We start from the raw sequence: 27,238 nt of genomic DNA on the forward strand, positions 1-27,238 counted from the left end.
GTTGTGCAATTAAAGATCTACAGAGAAGGAGTACATTGCAGCTTTTTTGCCTGAAGTGTGGGTTTCCTCCTGTTTGCACTGGCTGTGAGGAAAAGTTGATGATTTGATTCAGTGTGTATTGTGGTCTTGCTGCTGTCAAGTTTTAAACAGATAGCCATCGTGACTTGTTTCGATTTAGATAGTTGTCTTCTGAGTGAGACCTGTTTGCAGTACGTACAGATTGCTAGTGTATGCGTATAGTTTTCCTTGTACTGGCTGCTGTGAATCTTTATTATTATTATTATTGTTGTTGTTGTTATTTTGAATAGATTTCTTATTTATTGTGAATTAATTTTTTCTTCGCATGCGTGACATATATTTGCGAGGTTCTTTGCATTAATGGTTTGCCTATATACAAAATTTGCCTGTATTGCTTTTGATTGTAATTGACAGTTTTGGATTTGTTTTTCCTAGATGTTTGTTCTGAACACTGACATGAAGTGCTGTATTCTGGTAACTGTGTACATGACTGTGTGTTCTTGATTTTTTTTTTTTTTTTTTTTAACTGCATACAGAATTATCATGGTTTGATATCTGTCACTTTTTGCTGGGCAGATTGGGCTCTTGGTTGTGGTTAATGGTTTATGCCCCAAATGTGGCAAAACTGAAAACTGATCCTCTCTCTCTCTGTCTGTCTGTCTGTCTGTCTGTCTCTCTCCCTCTCTCTCTCTCTCTCTTTCAAACACCTGTGAATAGCTTTGTATTTGAGAAGTTAGTTATGGCATTCTAATTTTAGTTATATTGTTGTTGTGCACAGAATATTTACAGATATCATCCACTTTTATTACTAGAACAGGCTATGGGGCATCAGTCTCCATTGAAACAGGAGGCGTTTTTATATATACAAACATGTTTGCTGATGATTTAGTTGAATACAAAGAAAATCTTTAGAAACTGTTGTTTTATGATCATGTTCGTGTTCAGTTAGAATTTTTGTTTGTCCTTCGATAAAACAGTTGATGAAGTGGTCCACATCAGAGGCTTGCTCATGGTTCATGGGCATGAATGGGACTGTACTTGTGGCTGGTTTTCTTTTCCCGGTGGTTTTTGTTGTGGTTCTTGTTGTTGTATTTTCAGGTTACACAGGACCAATATTTACATTGTTTTCAGTCCTGATGTGGCACTGTTAGCTGGGTTTGGCAATTGGCAACAATGATAAACAATAAAAATGATTTTTTTGTTTAATGACAAATGAAAATAGTGATGGATGGTGTTGTGAATAAAGTTCTTCTCTTTTTTTTCTCTTTTTTTTAATTCCTTGGTGCCAGATCATTTAGAGGGGTTGCTTTATAACCCTTTGACTGCTGTAGCTGCTGACGAATATCTTCTTCAGTGAAGGGCTATCACCTTACTGAGAGAAAGACAGAGCTTACACAGGTTAGGGTGTCAGTGACCATTCTTTATTCCTTGGACTTCTTCCTCTTGGGACTGCAGAAGTTTGGTTCAGCAAGATCAATGACACCATTGAAACGTACACAAAAAGAAGTATGTTGTAAATGCTTTTCAGACTCCTGCCACACTGATCTCATTTCACCGGGGTTCAGCAGCCAGGGGGTTAAATAGATTACACTTCTTCTTTCTGCCTGAGTCCAAGAAGCCAGAATGGATGTGGGAAGCTTTGGATTTAGTTTCTCAGTGAGAGGTGGGATTAGAATATGTACTGCCTACTGCTGCATATCATGCCACTGCCGGTGATTTTCCTGTTTTAGCATTCTGAATTCTGGGACCCTTTTACAGTAAGCGAAAATGTTTATGCATTGAACAACGCAGACATGTGAACGATGACATGTAGCCTGGCCTGTAATCCATCCTTCTGGTCAAGAGAGTTGGCTGGAAAAAAATGACCTGAGATGAGCTATATTATTGACAAGGACCAACACTTATTGACTCAAGATATCAAGACTTATGTTTACCTTTGTGTGGTTGAGGTGCCTACAGAGGGAAAGGAGGGGCTCTCTTATTGGCACAGAGTGATGTAAGCATCATCGCCGTTGACTTTTTGGACCTGGCAGGATGGCTGCACATTTGTGTGGAGACAGAATCTGTATCAACATTTTAGCACAATAACCCTCAAAACACAGTTGAAAATCGCAGAAAACGGGTCGTAACATGCATATACTGATGGTAATGTTGCCTCAACACCCCATGAAAATTGCATTTAAAACGGGTCCCTGAAATTTAGGATACAAAAATAAGAAATAATGTCTGCTGCTGCCGTTTGTGGAAAATAGCTGTTTTCAAGTTGGAAAGAGGACTTATTGGATGCCTTTTCCACTCCACCTATGGTTGATTTTTTCCTGTTGGGACAAGTGAATACATGGCTTTAGTTAGTTAATGTCTGAAGTTGGCATGTGTATGTTGTTTTTCCCCCTTCTGGATATTGGATGAAACATGAATATATGGGCTTTAGTCAATGATGTTTGAAGCTGGCATGCAAATACATGGCTTCAGTCAGTAATGTTTGAAGTTAGCATGCATGTGATTATTTTTATTGTTTTGTTTTGTTTTTGTTTTTTGCCGTATTGGATATTGGGTGATATTTGTCCCTTTGATGGTTTCAGTTGTTTGTATGTGTGTGATTGGAAAGAGCAGTGATTGGCATTGTTCAAACCACGTTCATCCACTGTGATCAGAGTTTTGAAGCATGTTTTATTATTCATAACTGAGGATTGCCTGCCGGTTATACTGCAGTTTTGGGTGGTTTTGTGTGCTCGGGTCACAAAGTGGCTGATATCCAAACAGTGTGAAATGGAACAGTATGATCAGCTAGTTGTGTGGATTTGTTAGTGTATATACATATGTTTTGGGGTTTATCTTGTGCTGTTTAGTCAGCGTCTTCTTCTTCTTCTTCTTCTTTTTTTAAGCCAGTATTTTGTTGTTGACCCCACTGATGACATGTTGTTGTTTTGTTTTTATATTTGTTGTTCATTTCTTGATAGAACACCCTCACTTCCTCCCTGAGACCATTGACTGTGTAACAGAAATATGATCATGAAGCGGAGGAAGAAGGAGGTGGAGGAGGAGGAGGAATGTTGTGAACTACCCTGTCATAAACACTGGTGATTGCAGACATTTAGTTGAAGGGTGGATTTTGACATTTGAATGTCATCATTAACCCTTTCAGTCCTTTAAGGTCTTCTGCCTGTGCAGCCTTCCCAGCCTGGCATGTTTTGGCACAGCTGCATCAACGGGAAGGGGTGCTTCACTTCAGGCACAACTTTATAGCAGCCGCTCAACCAGTAGCTACCAAACTTCACGTTATGACTGAAATGTAATCGTGACACCAAATTGCTGAAGTTTCAAGACAAAGGATTTAATAGTATACTTGTAACTTAGCATCAAAAACAGAAATAGGAAAATGTCAGCTTCTGTCGATGTTGTAGGTTGTGGGCTATCTTCTTGACTGAAATGTCCATCACTGTGTCTATACTGGTTGCTAATTTTATCTCCTTCATTTTCCCATGAATTATAGAAAGAATTATAAGACAGATCGTCATTATCTGGGTTGAATTCGCTGCAAGAGTCCATCATGATTTCATTGAGCTCTAAACTGCGCAGTAAGCCCTTGACATTTTACCATATCGATGCAGAAAACCAGATAAAAAGCACACTAATTGTTCGATTTTTTTTTGGTGTAACTTTGCGTGTCAGTGAGGAAGGAAGTTAAGTTGGAGTTACGTCCCTTACCCAGCAGATTCATGCATAGTAATGAGCTGATGAACTGGTTTAAATAAACGGGGTTTCTTTGCCCGCCTGTCAGGCGAAGAATGGCGATCAGCGGTGCACGCCTCTCAGGCAGGCACAGGGTTGAACGAGTTAAAAAGATAAATAAGTAGAAGAAAGGAAAAAAGAAAAAGAATGAATAGAAAGGTAGGAGAAAGGAACGGGTGTGTATGTGTGGGAGAGGGGGGGGGATGGGGTGGGGGGTGGGTTGTATGGTGAATTTGGGGAAAACCAGGAGAGATGGAGGGTGGAATTGACTTTGAAGAGATTTTTCCCACATTTCTGCAGTATTTTTGGGGGTGAAAGCTGTGTTGTTGTTGTTTTGTAATCAGATTGATTTTCCTCCCTGAAAAAACTGACATGTTTCTGTCTGAAGGATCAGACACGCCAGCTGAAGGAGGCAGTCATACTGGCTGTTATTGATAACCCTGTGAGTGAGTGATTGATTATCATTGGATTGATTCCCCGTGGAAGGTTATTTTCTCTGTGGAGGGTTATTCATGCTTGGTACCTGGAGTACCGATTTATCCCTAACACCCAGTTGCTTCCCTTGGACAGAGTCTGGCCATTTGCACACTGCAGGGGGCAGGTTTGATTAAACTTTCTCAATCGGTTCTGTTCTCACTCAGTGCTTTTAGCTTGTTGGCTTCAGCCTTTACGTTGTTTGTGGGTGTTTTCGGAGGGGATTGGGTGTGTTTTTGATGACATCGTGCGTGTGTTTAGAGTATGCGGTGCAGCTTTGACTGTGCAGTAAGCTGTTGTGTGGCTGGCCCACAGAAACTGCAGTGCAGCTGCACTAATGGGATGCACAGTGCTTTTGTGGGTATGGCTTTTAATGAATTCTGACTGACAGCTGTATTTTGAAGTGAAACAGGTGGTTTCCATGTTTTGTTTTGTTTTCCATTGTTTGTACATTACATCAAAAAACTGAAGGCTGCCTTGAGAGCCCTCAGCCTGTGAGGACCCTGCACTGCTGCTGTTCACTTCAGTGGCGGTGTCCGTGTTCGCTCAACAGTAGTGCCTGCTCTGGTTCAGCGTGTACAGGACTCAATGTTATCTGAGCCCCTCAATGACAACAGCAGTAGCTTAGTCCTGGAGCTAGACCTTGTGGTCATCCTTTCTGGGGTGAAGGGCTGACGTTTCAGTTTTCAGGGAGGCGTAAAGGTATGCAGACTGATCCATAGACGCTGTGCCACATCTCCTTTAAAAAAAAAAAAAAAAAAAAAAAAGATCAGATACAACAAAATTTGGGAGAGGGGTAGGTTAAAAGGCCAGACTTGAAAGAGCCGAGTGCAGTGATTCTGATGAAGCGAATCTGACTTCTTGAGTTGTTTTTTTTCTCTCCCTCCTTTCAGCATCCACTACATCCTTCACCTCCCTTCTCCCCCTTTTTATGGAAAAAAATCATTTATATAATTTTTGTGTATTAGATTACAAAGAAAAAGAGAACGATGAGAAGTAGCAAGTTTAAGGTAAGATTAGTTTTTACATTACATTTCAACTTTGTTCCTTTTTTCTTTTTTTGTCACCAAAAAAAATCAGTGGGAAGAGGATCTGAGGTTGTGGATTTGTTTGTTTTTTTGTGTGTGTGGGGGGGGGGGTTGTTTGTTTTTTTGTTTTGTTTTTGTTGTTGTTGTTGTTTTTGTTGTTGTTGCTGTTGTTCTTGTTGGTGTTTGTTGTTGGTTTTTTTGTTTTGGGGTGATTTTTTTGTTGTTGTTTTTTAAATTGTTCAGCTGTCATGGGTTTAATGAGATGCTCCATACTGATACATGAGGTGGTGGTGGCTATTTTTCTGTTAAATCTGATGATTGCATTTTTTTTTCTTGCTTTCATGTGTTAATGTGGGTGGGTTCTTAAAAAAAAAGTATTTTGCATTATGAACAGTGTGTGTGGGTGTGGGTGTGATTGCTGTAGAAAACGGGTCCTTTTTCTTTCTTTTTAGTTAAATTTTTTTTTCTTTTATTGTATTTGCCTTGTAAAATCTGATTGACTTTTTTGTACATATACTTTAGTTTTTGGTCTTTAGTTGCTTTTTTGTTTGTTTGATTTTGTTTGAATTGGTCTACAGGTACTAATATCTTTGAATAGAGCTTTTCTATGGATTAACAACTTTTGTTGTTGTTGTTGTTGAAATTTTTTTGGCTTAAATTTACAGTTTTAAATATACTCTTTGTATGGTGTGTATGGAGGAATCAGTATTGTTGCAAATATACATTGTGTTACACATCTCTGTCTGTCTGTCTGTCTCTCTCTCTCTCTCCCTCTCTCACTCTCTCTCCCGCACATGCACACACACACACACACACACACACACACACACACACACACACACACACATTGCAACAGACATAGCAATGTATACTTTCTATTCAGTGAAACATAGAAAGGAATTATCACTGTCAGTGTATAATTCTCTGTTGTTGTGGTTTTGTTTGGTTTTTTTGCAAGCCACTTTGTTAATGTGCACTGATGTTAACAGGCTGGAGGCCCAAACGTAAACAGTTGTGAATCTTGTGAAGCTTGCTCTTTCTTTATCTCTGATTTTATCGGTCTCCTCTGTGTGTGTGTGTGTCTCTGTTTCTATCTGCCCCACTCTGCCCCCCCAACCCCCAACCCTCCACCCACACCCCACTGCATGTGGTGAGTGTGTGTGTGTGTGTGTGTGTATGTGTGTGCATGCATGCCTGCACATGTGTAGGTTTTTTTTTAATATATGTGTAATTCCCATGTGTAAATGAATGTGTGTCATTCTATCATTCCACAAAGTTCCATCTGTGTTCCCAAGCCCCAGTCCTCATATTCTTGATCCCTTTTTTTCTTCTTCTTCTTCTTCTTATGGACTGAGCTGTTTTATCAACAAGCTTAAGTTGCTTTTTGTTTTCTGCAGATGGGTTATGGTTCTTCATTTGCACCTCTTTTTTTTTTTTTTCTTTTTCTTTGTAAGCTGACTTGATGTATGACAAATATACTTTAGAGTTGTACTTGCTTCAGTGGTCTGGGGTGCTGCTATGATGCTTTTCAGTCCGACAAACTGTGGATGTGTGTGGTGGGAGGCTGAGGGAGGAGGAGGTAGGAGGGGCGGGGAGCAGGAGGGAATGTCACTGTGTACCTGTAATCCTCTCTCTAACAGAAGTCCCAGTCATCTGGATTACTCTGGCCAGGGCATAAAAGTTGACTCTTGTATCCTGAAGGGGGGGGGGGGGGAGGAGGCACTGAAAAAGAACAAGAAAAAGATTTATTTCTCTCCGTGGTGTATGCAGAAGAAATGAAATGGAAACCAAGGAAACCATACCGTTCAAAACGACCTTGCCTGCACACAGGTGTAAAATACTGTTGAAACAATCATACCCACAGGCCAAGTTACAGATCAAGGTGTACGTGTAAGAAATGAAACGGAAACCAAGGAAGCTAACTGTTGAAACAACCTTGCCTGCTTACAGGTGTAAAATATCAAAGCACGCTTACATTTTTCTGAGCAACTTACAAACGTTCAGTTGCAATCTGACAAATTGCATAAAAAAAATAAGCATGGGTAGTTTAAAAACAAGCACCACCGGTCCATTATGTAGTTTTTTAATGTATGACTGATTACTTTGAATCAAGTTTTTGGCTCAAGTTTCATAAAAACCAGGCAGATGTGAACAGAATGTTGTTTTTCTTCTGTTATCTGACAAGATGTAGCAAATCTGTATTTTTAATTTTACTGATCATTCTTCTGAATGATGAACCCGTATACTGATAAAATCCCAGTTGCAAGTTGTACTAGTTCATCTCAGAAACTCTTCATGTCTGAAAATTGGAAAATACAACTGACTTTCAAAGACATATTTTGGGAAAAAAAAAAAAAAAAAAGTCTATACATGATGTATATATGTCTTTGTGCGTCTTGTGAAAGGACAGAGAGGGTAGAAGAAAGAGGAGGCCTTAGTCTATGAAAAGTGTTTTGTCGAAAGGAGAGTAAAGAAGAGGAATCAGATGGCTGGGATAAGGGATGGGGGTGATGGGAACTGTAATCTAAGGCTGTTGGAATAAAGATTTTGGGGGGAGTGCGGGGGAGTAACCTGCCGTGTGTGGGGCATGACTGGACAGTGACACACACTGCAGAAAACTAACCCACCACCACACCACGCACCAGGCTGTTTCTGCACCCGCACCACCAGTGGCCACACCTACTGGCATTGCACCGCCTTGCTGTCTTGCTGGGTTGCAGGGCTTCAAGCGCCACACGGGCCCTGATGGCCTCCCGCCGCCAGCAACATCACTGCCCCCTGACTCACTGCCCCCGCACTCTCTCCCTCACCCTCACCCTAACCCTAACCCTAACCCGCACGCGCACTACTGCTGCTGCTGCCACTGTCATCCTAATAACAATGCCGCTAACCCGCTCTCTGATATTTATAATAACAACCACCAGCCCCCGTTGTCTGTGCACAAGTGCTACCACCACCAGCAGCCTGCGCACGGCTCTCAGTGTGCTGATGCTTGTCTGATGGGTCGCCGCGCCCTTTGTACCGCTGCGGCTGCCCCCAGTGATTCCCTTAAGTCCCCCACTCAGTCCCACCCCGTGCTGTGCCTCACCACCAAGTCCTGCTTCTCCAACCCCCCTCCTCTGTCGCCCAGCACCATGTCCTTGTTGTCTGACAGGCAGCCAGGCCCCGCAGCCCCATCCCCCTGTGGAGAGTGGTGGTGGTGGTGGTGGAGGTGGTGGGGGGAAGGAGGGAGATGGGAGGAGGAGCGGGAGCGAGGAGAGGTTGGGCACCATGTTGGCCTCGTCGTTGAGGGTGGTGGGTGGGGGTCATGGTGGTGCTGCTTTCTCGGCTCCTCCGCCCCCTGCCTCAGGCTCTGGTCCTCCTCCTCCTCCTCCTCTCACCATCCTCCCCCTCCCGCCCCCACCACCTCCAGCCCCAAGCTGGGCCACTCCCCCCAGTCACGCTACTCCCTCTTCTTCCCCAGGCGCTCCCATTCCTCCTCCTCCTATTCTTTCTCCTCTTGCTGCTCCTCCCGTTTCACGGTGACGGCCCCGCCCTCCTCGGGGCTGCTGCGCCACTTCCCGCTGTGCGCCCAGTCCCTCTCCGCCTCCTTCCGCCTGCCCTCCTCCTCCCTCCCCTTCTCCTCACTCCCTCCTCCCCCCTCCACCTCCTCCCCCCCACCCCCTGCTCCTGAGTCTCAGAGTGTGTGTGTCTCTGCCTGTGACCAGCCGGCAGGAGCAGGGGCAGCATCGTTGGCCCACCCCCCTTTGGGGTCCCAACGCTGGCCCATCAAGTCCAAGAGCCTGGGGAACCTGAACGAACGCACCATCCCGGCCTACCAGGTGAGTTCTCCAGGACGTTGGTTGGTGGCTTCCCTCCGGAAGGGAGGGTGGCAGGGTGGGGGGGTCGACGACGACGTCGACTCCATCCATCCATCCAACAATCACCCTGCCTTGCCTTTTCACCACTGCTGCGGCACTGCCTTCACTAGTTCAACACACCCGCACGCCCACATGCTCACCCAGCTGCCTGCCTGCCTGCCTGCCTGCCTGGCTGACTGACTGACTGACTGATGCTCACCCACCCCCACCCAGCACCACACCTGTCTGCCTGTCTTACGCACCGCTCATCCTGCTTTTTGTCTGCTGTGTGGACAGTGATTGAAAGCCTTTTTGCTTGTGTTAGATTAATCAAACCCACCAGCCTCACCCCACCCCACCACACACCACGCTACGCCACGCTACACTGTGCTGTGCCATGCCACACCCCTGCTTTTTTTTTTTTTCCTTTTTTAACAATTTTTTTGTCAAATTCTTTCTTCTTGTTTATAAATTCTTTCTAAAAACCACACCTTCTTTTGGGCAGTCTAGCTTTGATTGACACCTCTTTTTTTTTGCTCTCTTCTTTTTTTCTTTTCTTTTTTCCCCCTAAAAACAACCTCTTTGGGGGGGAATCTAGCTTTTTTTTTTGCCTGTCGCCATATTTTTTTTCCCCTTTCTTAAAACTGTGCTTACATTGAGTCGTTTGGTTTTTTTGGGTTTTTTGGGTTTTTTTTTATTTCTTTACATTATACTAATTCTGGCCTTTATGGTGATAGCACCTTGATTCTGGTTGTGGTGATCGGTAGAGGGGAAGTTATTTAGTGATGCAGTGCTGAAAGCATTGACAGAATGATATCATTGTCACAGTAATCTTCTTCTTCTTCTTCGTTCACTCATATGCACATCAGTGGGCTTTTACGTGTATGACGGTTTTTACCCCCACCATGTAGGCAGCCATACTCCGTTTCCGGGGGTGTGCATGCTGGGTATGTTCTTGTTTCCATAACCCACCAAACGCTGACATGGATTACAGGATCTTTAACGTGCGTTTTTGATCTTCTGCTTGCATATACACACGAAGGGGGTTCAGGCACTAGCAGGTCTGCACATATGTTGACCTGGGAGATCGTAAAAATCTCCACCCTTTACCCACCAGGCGCCGTCACCGTGATTCGAACCCGGGACCCTCAGATCGAAAGTCCAACGCTTTAACCATTCGGCTATGGCGCCCGTCATCACAGTAATAATAATAATAATAATTGTTTGTTTGTTTGTTTTTTTTAAAAAGCAATGATGATTTAGTGGTGGTTGTTAAGTTGAGTTAGTCATTCACCTGTAACATGATTGCTTGCCCCTCCCCCTCTCCCCTCACCCCCTCTTTCTCCCCTGCCCCCTCCTTTTTTCTTCCTTTTTTTTTTTTTTAACTATGCTGTTGTAAATCGCTACAATCTTTCTTTTTCTTTTTTTGGAGCAGCGCTTCTTTGTGTAACTCCTTGACAGCTGAACCTTGGTGATAATAAATTCAGTGTGGTATGAATTTTGAAGTGCAACCATCTGCTTCTTTTGTGATAAAAGGGGTGTTACTGATTTTGCTGAACAAAGGGAACGCTGTCCCAAGAGAGGAGAAAAGTACCAGTTAAAGAACAGTGACCTGTGACCTCAATCTTATCTCCGTTAATTGATAAGGCAGCAGACGAGCATACTGGTCAGCAGCAGTCAAGGGATTAAACTACCACTCTCCCTCTCTGTCTCTCTGTCTCTCTCTCTCTCTCTCTTTCTTTCTCACTCTGTTTCGCTCTATCAGCCTGTAAATTTTCTCCTCTCATTTGCCTTTACCTACGTAGTGTTGTAAATGTCAAATTACCATTCATGTAACCGGGATTATAATGTGCATGCTTGCTGTATTGATGTCATGAGTTTCTCCTTTCTTTTATTTTTTACTGTTTCCACTTCGAGGGCTGGATGAAAAATGAAAAGAAAAGTATATTCTTCCTTACTCAATTACCCTCAGAAAATAAAAGTTATTCATTTCAGTTCAATTCAATCCTGTCTCTCAAACTCCAGTCTTCCCATGCTACCCTACCACCCAGTCACTCCCTCCACCCCTCCCTCCCCCCACACCCCCCTCTTGCTTGCAAATATCCCTGCCCCTAACCCCCGCCCCCAGCCCCAACCCTACCCTCACCCTGCCCCCTGCCACACCCTGGGCTGATGTAGCAAGCACTACGTTTCTCTTTTTGATCTTCTAGAAGCACTGCTGCCACTAACCATTGAAAGTTGCATCTTCAGCAAAAAACAACGAAACAAAAAAAAGAGGTCAGAGGAGTGGGTCTATTTATTTGTTTTCATTTTTGAGTCTCGCATACTTTATTTTCTAACGCTAGTTTTGTTGTTGTTGTTTTTTTTCTTATCTGTATGTTCAGCTTTTGGTAAGAATTATTGTAAACGTACGGTTTTAGAGGGATATTTATTTGGTAATGTATTTACTGACACTTCAGTTCAGTTGGAAACTTTGAACCAAGATGAATTCAGAAAGAAAATGGAAATTGTACAGTAAGGTTACTTTACTGTCGTCTTTGTTTTTGATTGTTTTATTTGTTTGATTGATATCTGTGTATTCATACCAGCATGTTTGCAATTTCCTGTAGCATCACACTTAATTTTCATGAGCCATTTCAGTGCCTTCTTTGTGTGTGTGTGTGTGTGTAAAACTGAAAAGTGCCTTGATGAAATGAATAACATGCAGTGAGCAGTCAAATATACATTATATCGAAAATAATTTCATATGAAGGACAACAAATGAAAATGCTGGCTAAATATTGAGGTGGCCGATTGGATATTTTTGTTTTTGACTCACTTGTGTAAACAAAGTGAGTCTGTGTTTTAACCCGGTGTTTGGTTGTCTGTGTGTGTGTGTGTCCATGTGTCTGTGTGTCCGTGGTAAACTTTAACATTGACATTTTCTCTGCAAATATTTTGTCAGTTGACACCAAATTTGGCATAAAAATAGGAAAAATTCAGTTCTTTCCAGTCATCTTGTTTAAAACAATGTTGCACCTCTGGGATGGGCACCAAAAAAAATTTTTTTTTTAAAGCCTAATTATATGCAAACTGCATTTAATGTTATATTTATATTTTTTGTTTTCTCTAAACTTGGCACTTTGACCTCTTATTCTGACACAACAACAAGAGGAGTCATTATTATCATTTTTTGTTCAAACAGGAACTTCTTTTGCTAAGCATGGAATTTTTATTTATTTTGCAAACGTTTTGGTGCAGATGGTAAAAAAAAAGGGGAGATTACTCTGTAATTAATGATAGGGGACTTAATTTATCACAAGTGAGTCTTGAAGGCTTTGCCTCTCTTGTTCTTTTTGTTTTTATGATGACTTCATAGACAGGAAGTAGCTGACAGTGGGAAAGGCGTCAGAACATCCATCGGTGTCTAGATTTTTTCTCAAAAACACACTTGTTCACTTGATGTTGCTTACAGCCCAGTTGACCACCAAAGGGCTTAATACCTGTCATTTCTTGAAACCAGTGGAAGAGAATACACAATAACGTTAAAAGGTCAGCTAAAACATCTTTACAATGTCCAGATTTCTCTATATCTCAGTCAGTCCATATGATAAGATTTAAATCAAGTTAGAAATATTTAAAATAATAGTTAAAACATCTTTACAATGTCCAGATTTCTCCACATCTCATATCAGTCCATATGATAAGATTTAATGAAATCAAGTTAGAAATATTCAAAATAATGTAGAAAGGCAAAATCACCCAAAGAAGTTTTCAGTCCATGTAAACGTTTAAATCTAGTTTAAGATATTCATTTCTTTTTTTTCTTTCTTTTTTTTTGCATCGACTGAAACATGTGGGTGAATTGGTCTTTTTACTAACAAAACTGCCTCATTTTGAAACAGTGGTAATGGAATTGAAAATGAACTGAAAATAGGAATTATATTTTTTGATTTTGATGTTTGATCCTTTATGATTTCTTTACATATATATTATCTAGTACCTTTTTGTCATTGCCTGTCATGTTATTTTAATGTTATAATTTGATTATTATGTCCTTCCCTTTTATCATTATTTCTAATAATACTGCTTTTATTACTTGTATCTTTTTTTTCTTTTTCTTTTTTTTTCTCACTTATGTGGGAATATAGATGCCTGCATATTTTACATATTTGATTTATGTTACAACAAAAATGTACTGTTACTAAATTTTCAGCCTGTTTGTGTTGATTTTCGTCCATTAGTGACAGCATTGTGGAAGATTATCATTTATTGTACTCTTTTCCTCTGTCAGATTTTTCTTTCTTTCTTTCATTCTTTCTTTCCTTCCTTCCTTTAGCTAAAAATACAGTCAAAGAAATGTTCATTTTGAAGAGAGGAGAAAAAAGCAAAACAAGACAAAACAAAAACAAAAAAAACAACTAGGGAATGCATGGGGCTTGTTGTATTTGTTGTCAGTTTTAATTACAATTTATATGTGTCTAACTTTAACCACTGAATGATGTAGTTCTAACCAGACTGTAAGATCAAAACCAATCTAACAGTGCTTGAATACTGCCTGTGGGGAGGCACAGGCTTTAAGCTATTACTGTACAGACATATATATGTTTGTGGTTTTTTGTTCTTGTTTTTTTTTTTTTTAAAAGAAAAAAAAAGATGGCACTCTCACTGCAGTGACGTACTCTCCCTAGGGAGAGCAGCCTTTCACACAGATCGAGAAAAATCTATTGTGACAAAACAGTGATATAATAATATAGAATCCAGTACAGTACAGTATAGTATCGTACCATAGCATACCATACCACACAATACAATACCATACCGTACCATACTATGCAGTACAATACAATACAATACCATGTATGATAATAATAATAATGGATACTTATATAGCACGCTATCCAGAAATCTGCTCAAGGTGCTTTACAAAAACACTTTTGTTTACATAACATCTTAGTACATCAATATTGCATACGCACACCAAAATGTGACACACACACACACACACACACACACACACACACATGCACGCACATATTTACACACACACACACACACACACACATATATATATATATATATGCATACACAATACATGGGGTGTGCATGATGAGCCTTGCAGCTGTGTGTCACTCTTAGTTTCCCCAGTATCTCTTTCTTCATGTGTTTTGTTACTACCATAGATTTTTATCTGTTGTTAGTTGTTGTTGTTGTTGTTGTTTTCAGTCTAGTACATTATTTGGTATAATTATTTCTTCATATGCTTGTTATGGCTTGGTGCTTGTCAGCTTCGTCAGGTATTGGTTTGACAGTCATGTAGATGATTTATTTGACACAGTTTTTTAAAAGGTTTTGGTGCTTTTGACAAACTCATCGTGCACTGGTTTGGATGGAGATGATTTATTTTATTAGTTTTATCTTTGATGTAGTATGTATTTTTGTGTCATAACTATTGATTTGTTGGTAGTGTCCAGTATTCCATTTGATTTATATCTTTGTGTATAATTCTAGAACTATGTTTGTAATTCTGTGACTAAAGAAATCCTTCAGTCATGGATTTAAGTGTTGGTTTGTTTATGGTGGGGTTTTCTTTATGAATTTGTTTCTGTCGAAAGTGTGGCCAAGATTTTTTTTTTTTTTAACATAACTACTGTGGGATTTAATTTCATCACAACAGTCTGTACACTATATAATGTAAAACAGTGTAAAGAAAAGAGAATTTGATACTTTTATAATATAGAAAAGCTGTAAAAGAAAGAGAAGATATTAGAAAGAGCATATGTGTTTGGTACAGGAGAAAACAACAGAATAACATGAAGATTCTGTTGCCACCCCCACACAGTTTACATTTTGTGACAGTGCTGGTTAGTAACTTTGTACTTTCTCCTTTTTTTTCTCTCTTTTTTCTCTCTCTCTCTTTTTTTTTTTTTTTTTTTTTTAATTAATTGTGTGGAGAATCTACATCAGAGATGTTATAGTCTGTCAAGGAGGACTGTTGATAAATTTAAAAAGTACTACTTTCTAGAAGGAGACACGTTTTGGGGTTGTTGTTTTTTGTTTTTTGGTTTCTTGAAAGTATTTTTAGGTATCAGTCCATGGAGCACATTGGTTAGTTTGTTTTGTTTTTTGTTATTTTTCTCTCTTTCTTTTTCTTTTTTTTTCCCCCTTTCTTTTTTTTTTTTTTTTTTTTTTTTTTTTTTTTTTTTTTTAGCAGACAAGTTATTTCATACAGTGCTTGCAATCTTGTTGACATTTAAACTTTTCTCATAACAGGCACTGCAAGGTTTGGTTGTTGTTGTTTTGTTTTTTTTATTTGCATTGACATTAACTTTGTTAACTATAATGTTTTAATTGTCATTGATTGGTATTAACGTATTTCACTATTCAATGTGCTCACATGTATTGTCATTGATTGGTATTCACGTATTTCACTATTCAATGTGCTCACACGTTTTCCTTGAATCAAACAGGAGTACGAAATAACCTCTTTGCTATGTCTGTTGCAAAAGGTTGTAGGGATGGAATCTCCATAGCTGAGGTTTAGAGTTTAATGTATTTCTTTTCTTGTACTTCACAGATTCTGGGTAAACCACCTCCTCAACACCCCCCCTCACCCTCCCTCCTCACTAAACTTCTTACCCTTCAAAAATATGTCATAGCAGTACATATGTGCAGACCTGCTAGTGCCTGAACCCCCTTCATGTGTATATGCAAGCAGAAGATCAAATACGCACGTTAAAGATCCTGTAATCCATGTCAGAGTTCGGTGGGTTATGGAAACAAGAACATACCCAGCATGCACACCCCCGAAAAACGGAGTATGGCTGCCTACATGGCGGGGTAAAAACCGTCATACACGTAAAAGCCCACTCGTGTGCATACGAGTGAACGCAGAAGAAGAAGAAGAAGTCATAGCAGTATAGTATTCTAAGCATTGTTATTTCCAATCCTTTAACATTTATTGCATAAACATATAAGCCAGATTTCTGAATAATGATTGACTGTGTTCTTCAATCAGTAAAATTTCAGTTGAAAGGAAGTCTGGTTTTCTTTTTTCTTTTCTTTTTTCAGACAGAGTGTAACACAATTAAGTTCAGAAGTGATATACTGAGACTTTTTTTTTGTATTAAGTGATAAGGTCAGGTGCAGTTTGTAAGTTGGGTTGTTGTTGTGTTTTATCATACAGATGTGTGTGTTTTATATGTCAGTGATGTGGGAAAATTTGAAAAATAAGGTATCATTTTATTGAAAAATGGGCCTGTGCATTTTGCATTCTATTTCCCCAGGCTCTTGCTGTATTTGCAGAACAGAAGATTGAAGTTTCAGCTCAGCTTTTTTTATATTTGAAACCTCAATATTTTGGAAAATCAAATCCTTGTATTTACAAAGTATCTTACTCCCATATCTACCTTGTATATAAATAATCATATGATATGGTGTACACCTCTGTTCTTCCAAAGTGTGTGCATGGGCATGCAGAAGTTTGTGGTTGGATGTGAATGTGCATGCACATGTTTCTTGTGTGTGTGTGTGTGTGTGTGTGTGTGTGTGTGTGCATGACACATGTGCTGTTTGTGAATTTGCATGACCATGTATCACGACTGTGTGTATGTGTGCATGAGATGCTTATGTCTGTGTGTCTGTCTTGTAATGTGTGTATATATATATATATGCTTAGTGTATGTGTATGTCAGTTCAGTAATATATGTATGTGCTTGTGTATACTCATATTTTCTTACATACTCACTTGTATGTATATAGCGCACACAGGATATTTCTTTTTAAGATATGTTTGACTTCATGTCACCTACTTGTAATTTTATTACATGTTAATGTTTATGTTGATGTATAGTCACATACTTGTTTATTTTGTTTGGTTATTTTATTTCATTTTATGATAATGTTTTACCGAAACCTAGGGCAGGCTGTCGAGCCCCTGACCAGTGTGTGTTGGGTTGATGCACAGGTCAGGCATCTGTTCTATTTCTTTCTTTCTTCTTTCTTTAAAGCAGATGTGTAGCGTATTTAAATCAGCCTGCTTGTTGTGACACCTCCTTGAAACTGAAACTGCTAGCAGAGAGACACACACACACACACACACACTCACACACAGAACAAACCACAACATATCCAGAGACGGGCCACTTTACACACAGTACCACAAAACAAAGACAGGGACACAGCACTTCACTCTTTCTCCAGTAGCCCCTGGGACAAGGCCGCCATGTCTGTTGTAACCTTGCTTGTTTATCTCTGGGCTGAATTTAAAGTCCTACCACACACAGGTTCACAGGAACAGAGGTTCATAGGAACACGGGTGCACACACAGCTTCACAGGTGAACGGTAACGCGAGGTTCTCAGCCATCTGAGTGCGCAGGCATGCGTTCACGAGTGCGCAGTGTATGTATGTACAAGCAGACGGGTTTACAGGTACATGGGGCTGCACACACACAGTATATATGAGGACTGATCAACTGTTTCAATGCCCCCCCCTGGTAGGTGGAGGGGGGTAGTGGGGGGGCACACAAAATAGACTTCTTGCTGCATAGATTATACTTCTTGCCTTGATCTTGTAACTGCCAACCTTGAAGCTTGAAAATCACCCACCCACTCGCGCCTGAACACAACTCTCCATTGGTGCTGTGTTTCAGAGGAACAAGCTGGCGCGCAAACCTCTGGCAGGCGGCGGCGGGATGGGGATGGGGGCGCGCGGAGGAGGAGGAGGAGGAGGGGGGGTGGTGGTGCAGGAGACGGACCTGCGCTCCATGACGGGGCTCCTGGACACGGAGGCCGAGCGGAACCGCCTGCTGGCCCGCAACGGCTTCAGCTACCACCACCACCAGGCGGCTTACGCTGCTGCTGCCGGACACCACCACCACCACCACCACCAGGGAGGAGGGGGAGGCTACTCCTCCTCTGGCTACCAGTCGGACTGGCGCTCGGACGCCTCCACCCCGGCCCGCACGCGTGTGCTCAGTGCCCACCGGCAGCGAGACAGCGGTGAGTTTTGGAGGAGCAGGAGGATGAATATTCGAATCCTGGGGCCCCTTTAGCGGCTGCTGTTGCTTTTTTTTTGTTTTTTTTTTTTTTTTTTTTGTTTGTGTTTGTTTTGTTTTTCTTGCTTTTTCTCTCTTTTTTTGTGGATATTTTCATTTCTTCTTATCATTGAGTGTCGCTTCTGCTGCCTCTGGGATGTCAAGGTTGAGGTGTGGTTTTTGAGGCCATTGACTTGCTTTTTTTGGGTTTGGGGGCAGTAGGGGGGGATGACAATTTGTTTTGGGGGGAAACTGTGATGTCAGATTGGTCGGTCTGGTAGGTGGTTGCTGACTGACTGACCATTGATGATGCCTGAGCACCGTGTGAGTTGTTAACAGCAAGCAACGTCTGCTGCTTTATGCATGAGTGACCGCCCTTTGGTTGTAGCAGTTCTCAGGTAAAATGGTGTCTGCTAAATCATGTTTCACAACAAGTCTGTCAGCCATTCAGACAGTGTGTGTGGCATGGCATGGTGAGAATACAGAACAGAATACAGAATATGTCCTTATCTCCAGTAAGGAATATTAATTTGTGGTGCAAACACATGCATAAGAATAACAGCCTTTCAGTATATATACATGTGAGTAATAAAATGCTTAAGCGTTAACTAGAAGTCAAGCACACATGCAGTAATCACAGTTTTACACATGCAATAATTGCAGTAACTTAAAGGACAGGCCTAAAACGTTTCACTGTGATTAAACTTGACTGGCATCCGTCTGCCTGGTGAGATAACGGGAGCACCTCGGTCGGTCAAGACCAGTCCTGTTGATAGGCAGCATCCAGGAGCAACTCAGCAAAAAATCGGGTCCTTGCATGACAGAGTCTTGCGATGAAACCTGGTGGCACAATAACACTGAACATCCCAGAGGCAGCGAGGGCCTGTTGCCTGCTGTAGAACTGATGTCCTTATTTATGTTTGATGTGATGTGACGTGACGTGACGTGATGTGATGTGACGTGACGTTTGCCAGCATGCAGTAACAGCACGGAGTGGTGCCACTTGCTTGCTGTATGCCATATTATTAATGGGCTGCTGTTCCAGACACATTGACTGCCTAAGTGATGACGTCTTGTCCTCCTGATTGGGTAGGAGGGGTTGGGTGGAAGTGGGGGATGCCTCTTGGGTCAGATTGATTTGTCATTTTGCAGTACGTGTTTGTTTTTGTTCGTTTTACATTTTGCAGGATTTTTTTTTTTTTTGTTAGTTCGGTGTTAGATTATCACAGACCTTGAGATTATCACAGACCTTGATAAGCAAGTGGTGTCATGAGTGATTTACATAGAAGGTTGTGATGCCTTTAAATAGTGTCACGCTGTAGTGTGCAGCGCAGGTGTAGATGATGTGAGATGCTGACCACACATACAGCTCCCTTTCGCACAGAGGAATGTGCAAATAAGCTATAAGTAACTTTGGAATGAAATATTTGTTTCATTTATTATTATTAATTTTTATTGATTATATATTTATTTATTTATAGATGGTGACAGAATGCTTTATGGGGATGATAGACAGACCATTACATATGAAAACAACGCTAAATTTGGCCAAGAAAATGTACACAGGCAGTATATGTGTGTGTGTGTGCATGTGTGTGACTCTGTGTGTGTATGTGTGTGTGTGTATATGCATGCATATATCTTCTTGTCAGATGTGAAATAATGAGAGAGAGGAGATGCATGGTACAAACATGATACTGCAGTGTATGGTTATGTGAAAGGGGGGTGGAGGGGGGGAGGGTGAAGGGGGGGGGGTCATTCCTTTGTCAACCAAAACACATTTCCTCTTTCATACACCCACACCCACACCCACTCACACACACCCACATGCACGCGCACACACACACACACACACACACACACACACACGTGTAAGGTAATTCCCAACTGTGCTCTTTCTTCCTTTCAGATTTCAGGATTATAAGAATTTGAGTTGTGTGAGGTATGGTGACATACTGTCTTTTTCTGTCGGAATGAGTCTGTCTAATCCGTGACTCCAATCCCACGGTGTGTATGTGGTCTGCTTGCACACGGGACTACAGATGTGTTTACTGCACAAAAGGCCTCCTTAATCTATGATGTTGTTTGTTTGTTTGTTTTTTCATTCAACAAATGTGTGATAATGTTGTTTCTCTGTTCTGTTTCTGATGAGAGGAAAGAGAGAGAGAGAGACTGAGTGTTTTTTCTTTGGTTATTTTTCATGGACTAACTTTTGTAATTGCATCTCCCTCATTACACACATCGTGTTGTTGTTGTTGTTGTTGTTTCAGTAACCAAAGTTATAAATCAAAGTTTTGGATGTTTGTGTTTTGTGATATATTTTGTTAACTAATACCCAGTATGCGTGTTATTAACAGGAATTATTTTTTTTTCTTTTTAATCAGTGATGTAGATGTTGTTGGTGAATGTGATTTAAGGAGGGGGGGGGGGGGGGACCAAGTTTAACATTTTATGCCAAAAACAAAAGATAAGAAATACGAAATCAGTATAACATCACAGAATGCATGTGTGTGCGTTTGTGTTTGAATCTCTGTGGCAAATTGAAAATAATGAAAACGGTTAATGAAGAATGGAATTTGGTTTCTAATATGAATGATAATTATGATTTCATTTCTAAACAGTAGGAGTAAGTGTTGTGATTGTACCATCCACAAGAAAGAGAACACACACAGAATCCTCTCTCTCTCTCTCTCTCTCTCTCTCTCTCTCTCCCCACAAAATCCATGGCCTGTATTGAATAAGTTATCTATATCTGAATCTGTATCTTCACAAAATGTTGTTTCTCTGTTCTGTTTCTGATGAGAGGAAAGAGAGAGAGAGAGACTGAGTGTTTTTTCTTTGGTTATTTTTCATGGACTAACTTTTGTAATTGCATCTCCCTCATTACACACATCGTAAAATGTTAGTCCTCCAATAAACCTGTATTTAGAATTTCGGGAAACCAGCTGAGGCTGTCAGTAGAATAATTGCTTTGGCACCCTTCATTCCTGCATGTGTGGGTTATTCGTGGGTAGGTATTTACTTGTATGTGTGGTTTTGAGGTCATAGTGACTGTCATCAGTGTTCTCTGGCTGGCAAGAAGAGGATCTGTAGATCTGGACCCAGGCTGGAATAACTGAAACAAGGAGACAAAGGATAAAGTATGTTTGGAAGAACCACAACTGTGGCGCTGTCAAATAAGGCTCACTTTGATTTGTCAGCATTTCTGACCATATGCCCTTTTTCTTGGACTGTGATAAGCAGAAATGGCAGTGGTGGAGATAAACCCTAGAGAACCCAAGAGAAGTTACAGGTATTGATCAGCAGACAAAGCAAAAATAGGCAGAGATGTGAGTACCTGCCTGGTTATGGACAGTCAGAGAAAATGGTCACAGGAGGTACAGAGGAAGAGAAGAAAGGTGTGGAATACCCCTTTCTCTGAATGTCTGTAACCTGATCTAAAGGATTAGATAGGTGTAGAATACCCCTTTCTCTGAATGTCTGTAACCTGATCTAAAGGATTAGATAGGCGTAGAATACCCCTTTCTCTGAGTGTCTGTAACCTGATCTAAAGGATTAGACAGGTGTAGAATACCCCTTTCTCTGAGTGTCTGTAACCTGATCTAAAGGATTAGACAGGTGTAGAATACCCCTTTCTCTGAGTGTCTGTAACCTGATCTAAAGGATTAGACAGGTGTAGAATACCTCTTTCTCTGAATGTCTGTAACCTGATCTAAAGGATTAGACAGGTGTAGAATACCCCTTTCTCTGAATGTCTGTAACCAGATCTAAAGGATTAGATAGGTGTAGAATACCCCTTTCTCTGAGTGTCTGTAACCTGATCTAAAGGATTAGACAGGTGTAGAATACCCCTTTCTCTGAGTGTCTGTAACCTGATCTAAAGGATTAGACAGGTGTAGAATACCCCTTTCTCTGAATGTCTGTAACCTGATCTAAAGGATTAGACAGGTGTAGAATACCTCTTTCTCTGAATGTCTGTAACCTGATCTAAAGGATTAGACAGGTGTAGAATACCCCTTTCTCTGAGTGTCTGTAACCTGATCTAAAGGATTAGATAGGTGTAGAATACCCCTTTCTCTGAGTGTCTGTAACCTGATCTAAAGGATTAGACAGGTGTAGAATACCCCTTTCTCTGAATGTCTGTAACCTGATCTAAAGGATTAGACAGGTGTAGAATACCTCTTTCTCTGAATGTCTGTAACCTGATCTAAAGGATTAGACAGGTGTAGAATACCCCTTTCTCTGAGTGTCTGTAACCTGATCTAAAGGATTAGATAGGTGTAGAATACCCCTTTCTCTGAGTGTCTGTAACCTGATCTAAAGGATTAGACAGGTGTAGAATACCCCTTTCTCTGAGTGTCTGTAACCTGATCTAAAGGATTAGACAGGTGTAGAATACCCCTTTCTCTGAGTGTCTGTAACCTGATCTAAAGGATTAGACAGGTGTAGAATACCCCTTTCTCTGAGTGTCTGTAACCTGATCTAAAGGATTAGACAGGTGTAGAATACCACTTTCTCTGAGTGTCTGTAACCTGATCTAAAGGATTAGACAGGTGTAGAATACCCCTTTCTCTGAGTGTCTGTAACCTGATCTAAAGGATTAGACAGGTGTAGAATACCCCTTTCTCTGAATGTCTGTAACCTGATCTAAAGGATTAGATAGGTGTAGAATACCCCTTTCTCTGAATGTCTGTAACCTGATCTAAAGGATTACATGGGTGTAGAATACCTCTTTCTCTGAATGTCTGTAACCTGATCTAAAGGATTACATGGGTGTAGAATACCTCTTTCTCTGAGTGTCTGTAACCTGATCTAAAGGATTAGGTAGGTGTGGAATACCCCTTTCTCTGAATGTCTGTAACCTGATCTAAAGGATTAGATAGGTGTAGAATACTGTAACCTGATCTGAAGGCAGAACAGTAATGTGAACGCATTTGTCAGTTTCGTTTTCTCAAGGAGGCATCAGTGCATTCAGACAAATCCATATACACTACACCACGTCTGCTAGTCAGATGCCTGACCAGCAGCATGACCCGACGTGTTTAATCAGGCCTTGAGTGCATGCAGATATATTTGTGTACCTGAATGGATTTCTTCCACAGAGTTATGCCAGAAGACAAACACTCGCATTCCCATTAGGTTTTCTACAGTGCGCAAAGTGCATGCTACACACTACATACAGGAACTTGGTTTATCATCTCATCCGAATGTCTGGACGCTCAGTTTGACTTTCCAGTCCAACTCGGGAGAAAGAGCGAGAGTGGGAAGGATTTGAAATCCAGACCTTCACAGACACTGCACTGACAGACATGAGATTCAAAACCCAGACCTTCACAGACACTGCACTGACAGACATGAGATTCAAAACCCTGACCTTCACAGAACTCTCCAGACAAGAGATTCAAAACCCTGACCTTCACAGACACTGCACTGACAGACATGAGATTCAAAACCCTGACCTTCACAGACACTGCACTGTCAGACATGAGATTCAAAACCCTGACCTTCACAGACACTGCACTGGCAGACATGAGATTCAAAACCCTGACCTTCACAGACACTGCACTGTCAGACTTGAGATTCAAAACCCTGACCTTCACAGACACTGCACTGGCAGACATGAGATTCAAAACCCTGACCTTCACAGACACTGCACTGGCAGACATTAGATTCAAAACCCTGACCTTCACAGACACTGCACTGTCAGACATGAGATTCAAAACCCTGACCTTCACAGACACTGCACTGTCAGACTTGAGATTCAAAACCCTGACCTTCACAGACACTGCACTGGCAGACATGAGATTCAAAACCCTGACCTTCACAGACACTGCACTGGCAGACATTAGATTCAAAACCCTGACCTTCACAGACACTGCACTGTCAGACATGAGATTCAAAACCCTGACCTTCACAGACACTGCACTGAGAGACATGAGATTCAAAACCCAGACCTTCACAGACACTGCACTGACAGACATGAGATTCAAAACCCAGACCTTCACAGACACTGCACTGTCAGACATGAGATTCAAAACCCTGACCTTCACAGACACTGCACTGTCAGACATGAGATTCAAAACCCTGACCTTCACAGACACTGCACTGACAGACATGAGATTCAAAACCCTGACTGTTACAGACACTTCACTGATAGACATGAGATTCAAAACCCTGACCTTCACAGACACTGCACTGTCAGACATGAGATTCAAAACCCTGACCTTCACAGACACTGCACTGACAGACATGAGATTCAAAACCCTGACCTTCACAGACACTTCACTGGCAGACATGAGATTCAAAACCCTGACCTTCACAGACACTGCACTGTCAGACATGAGATTCAAAACCCTGACCTTCACAGACACTGCACTGACAGACATGAGATTCAAAACCCAGACTGTTACAGACACTTCACTGGCAGACATTAGATTCAAAACCCTGACCTTCACAGACACTGCACTGTCAGACATGAGATACAAAACCCTGTCCTTCACAGACACTTCACTGGCAGACATGAGATACAAAACCCTGACCTTCACAGACACTGCACTGGCAGACATGAGATTCAAAACCCTGACCTTCACAGACACTGCACTGTCAGACATGAGATTCAAAACCCAGACTGTTACAGACAGTGCACTGTCAGACATGAGATTCAAAACCCTGTCCTTCACAGACACTTCACTGGCAGACACAAGATACAAAACCCTGACCTTCACAGACACTGCACTGGCAGACATGAGATTCAAAACCCTGACCTTCACAGACACTGCACTGTCAGACATGAGATTCAAAACCCTGTCTTTCACAGACACTGCACTGGCAGACATGAGATTCAAAACCCTGACCTTCACAGACACTGCACTGGCAGACATGAGATTCAAAACCCTGACCTTCACAGACACTGCACTGGCAGACATGAGATTCAAAACCCTGACCTTCACAGACACTGCACTGACAGACATGAGATTCAAAACCCAGACTGTTACAGACACTTCACTGGCAGACATTAGATTCAAAACCCTGACCTTCACAGACACTGCACTGTCAGACATGAGATACAAAACCCTGTCCTTCACAGACACTTCACTGGCAGACATTAGATTCAAAACCCTGACCTTCACAGACACTGCACTGTCAGACATGAGATACAAAACCCTGTCCTTCACAGACACTTCACTGGCAGACATGAGATACAAAACCCTGACCTTCACAGACACTGCACTGGCAGACATGAGATTCAAAACCCTGACCTTCACAGACACTGCACTGTCGGACATGAGATTCAAAACCCTGTCTTTCACAGACACTGCACTGTCAGACATGAGATTCAGAACCCTGACCTTCACAGACACTGCACTGGCAGACATGAGATTCAAAACCCTGACCTTCACAGACACTGCACTGGCAGACATGAGATTCAAAACCCTGACCTTCACAGACACTGCACTGTCAGACATGAGATTCAGAACCCTGACCTTCACAGACACTGCACTGGCAGACAAAAGTCTGTCTTGACCTATTCTGTCACCTTCATTCCTCCATTGGCATCATCTGATGGAGGTGTGTGTGTGTGATGTGTGGTTCCAGACGGAGGGGGCCTGACGCGCTTCATCTCCCAGCACCCGTCCCACGGTCTGTCGGTGGTGTCGGCCCCAGCCCCCGTGGTGCAGCGGCCAGACGTGGTGTCCCCCCAGAACCCGGCAGGGGGCCGCACCGCCCAGCCCCCGGTGCACGTGACGGGCAGCGGGCTGGAGGTGGTCCCCAACCCCTCCTCGCGCTCCACCAAGTCCCAGAGGATCCGCGGGGCCTCCAACAACATGCGCCTGCGTCAGATGGAGATGAGGGAGAACCACGCCTTCGTCTTCAGCTGATAGACTCCATGCCAGCCCCCCACGCGGTGGTGGTGGTGGTGGTGGTCTCTCTCTCCATCTGGATGCCTGTGAGGGACGGTGATTTTTTTGGGGAGGAGATGCGGGGGTGTGGGGGGTGGGGGGGGGGCATCCATGGGGTGAGGGTGGAGGGAAGGGGGGGGTCATGGTTTGTCCGCTGTGGTGCATGGTGGGAAGAAACTTTTGTCGCATCTTCCTACTCCTCTCCCTTGTGTGGTGTTTATTGAACCATGGACGTCCCTGTCAGCAGGTCAGCTGGACTGTTTAGCAACAAAGTCAAGTGTCAGACCAGTGGATGTCACAGCTGTTTTAACGTGTGAAGGCTGAAGATGATTTTTTTGGTGACTTTCAGTGTGCGTAGCAGACTGCATGTTCCTGGTTCAACACGCTTCAGTCACACGGTCACGTAGCAGTGAGAGTATTAGGCTGCAGCCCCAGTGTGTGTGTGTGTGTGTCTCACCTCAGCGCCGGCTGGTGTCTGTGATAGACGATGGGGAAGACAGGCTGCCTGATAAACCAGGAAGAGCTGGAATTGGAAATGTGATCAAGGCATTGTGATAACGGTTTCAGTGTCATATTGTTTGTTTCAAGAAAAACACACACACACAAAAAAAAAAAGAGCACTTATTCAACAGTATTGCTTTTGTTCTCCTTTTTATTTGTTTTTTGATGTGAATCAGATCATCCAGGGTAGGGGGTGGTGAGGGGGATGAAAATTATTAATTAAAGTTAGAATATAATTGTGTGTGAAACGTGTGGATCGTGTTGCTTGGACGTTGGAGATTGTATATGAACACAATAAATTGAAGAATATTATACACAAATAGATGGAGTAATGTAAGACGATTGCATGGTGTGTGAAAGTTCCTCATTTCAACAGATTGTTTTGTTCTTGGTCTTTTTTGTTTGTTGTTTGTTTTTTGTTTTTGTTTTTTATCTAAATACAAGAGTTGATAGTTCAGTTATGACGAGAAAAGGCTGACCTCCGAACTGATTTGTGTGATGTTTTGCTGCAGCTCTCTGGCCATTCACAGTATTCAACAACACGCTTGGTGATGCAGTCAAACTCCACTCCTGTGTCAAACCTAGATAGCTCTTAACAACTACTTCACTAGTTTGCTTCCTGTGGACAGTTCCCAGCAAAATGCAAATCTACCGGGGATTGAAAAATGGTGACCCAAGTCTCCCTTTTTCATTATTTCAGGGAAGGTTTTTTTTTTCATCCTAATAATTA

At 42.0% G+C, this 27,238-nt stretch overlaps 1 protein-coding gene across 6 annotated transcripts in view; it reads left to right on the plus strand.

Annotated features, from left to right (window-relative positions):
* The window catches only part of LOC143296869 (tubulin polyglutamylase ttll6-like), an 82,265-nt gene extending 56,189 nt beyond the window's left edge, over positions 1-26,076 (plus strand). For 3 of the 6 annotated variants that reach the window (XM_076608835.1, XM_076608837.1, XM_076608838.1), the window contains 3 exons: positions 8,960-9,073; positions 17,723-18,071; positions 25,703-26,076. In XM_076608835.1, coding sequence (XP_076464950.1) covers positions 8,960-9,073; positions 17,723-18,071; positions 25,703-25,986 — 747 coding nt within the window. In that variant the 3' untranslated portion in view covers positions 25,987-26,076. The remainder of the gene's footprint in view (positions 1-8,959; positions 9,074-17,722; positions 18,072-25,702) is intronic. The other 3 variants (XM_076608836.1, XM_076608840.1, XM_076608841.1) reach the window with 1 other exon arrangement.
* Positions 26,077-27,238: the final 1,162 nt, after the last annotated feature.

Source organism: Babylonia areolata, chromosome 22, assembly GCF_041734735.1.
Source record: "Babylonia areolata isolate BAREFJ2019XMU chromosome 22, ASM4173473v1, whole genome shotgun sequence".
In the NCBI taxonomy this organism is placed as follows: domain Eukaryota; kingdom Metazoa; phylum Mollusca; class Gastropoda; order Neogastropoda; family Buccinidae; genus Babylonia; species Babylonia areolata.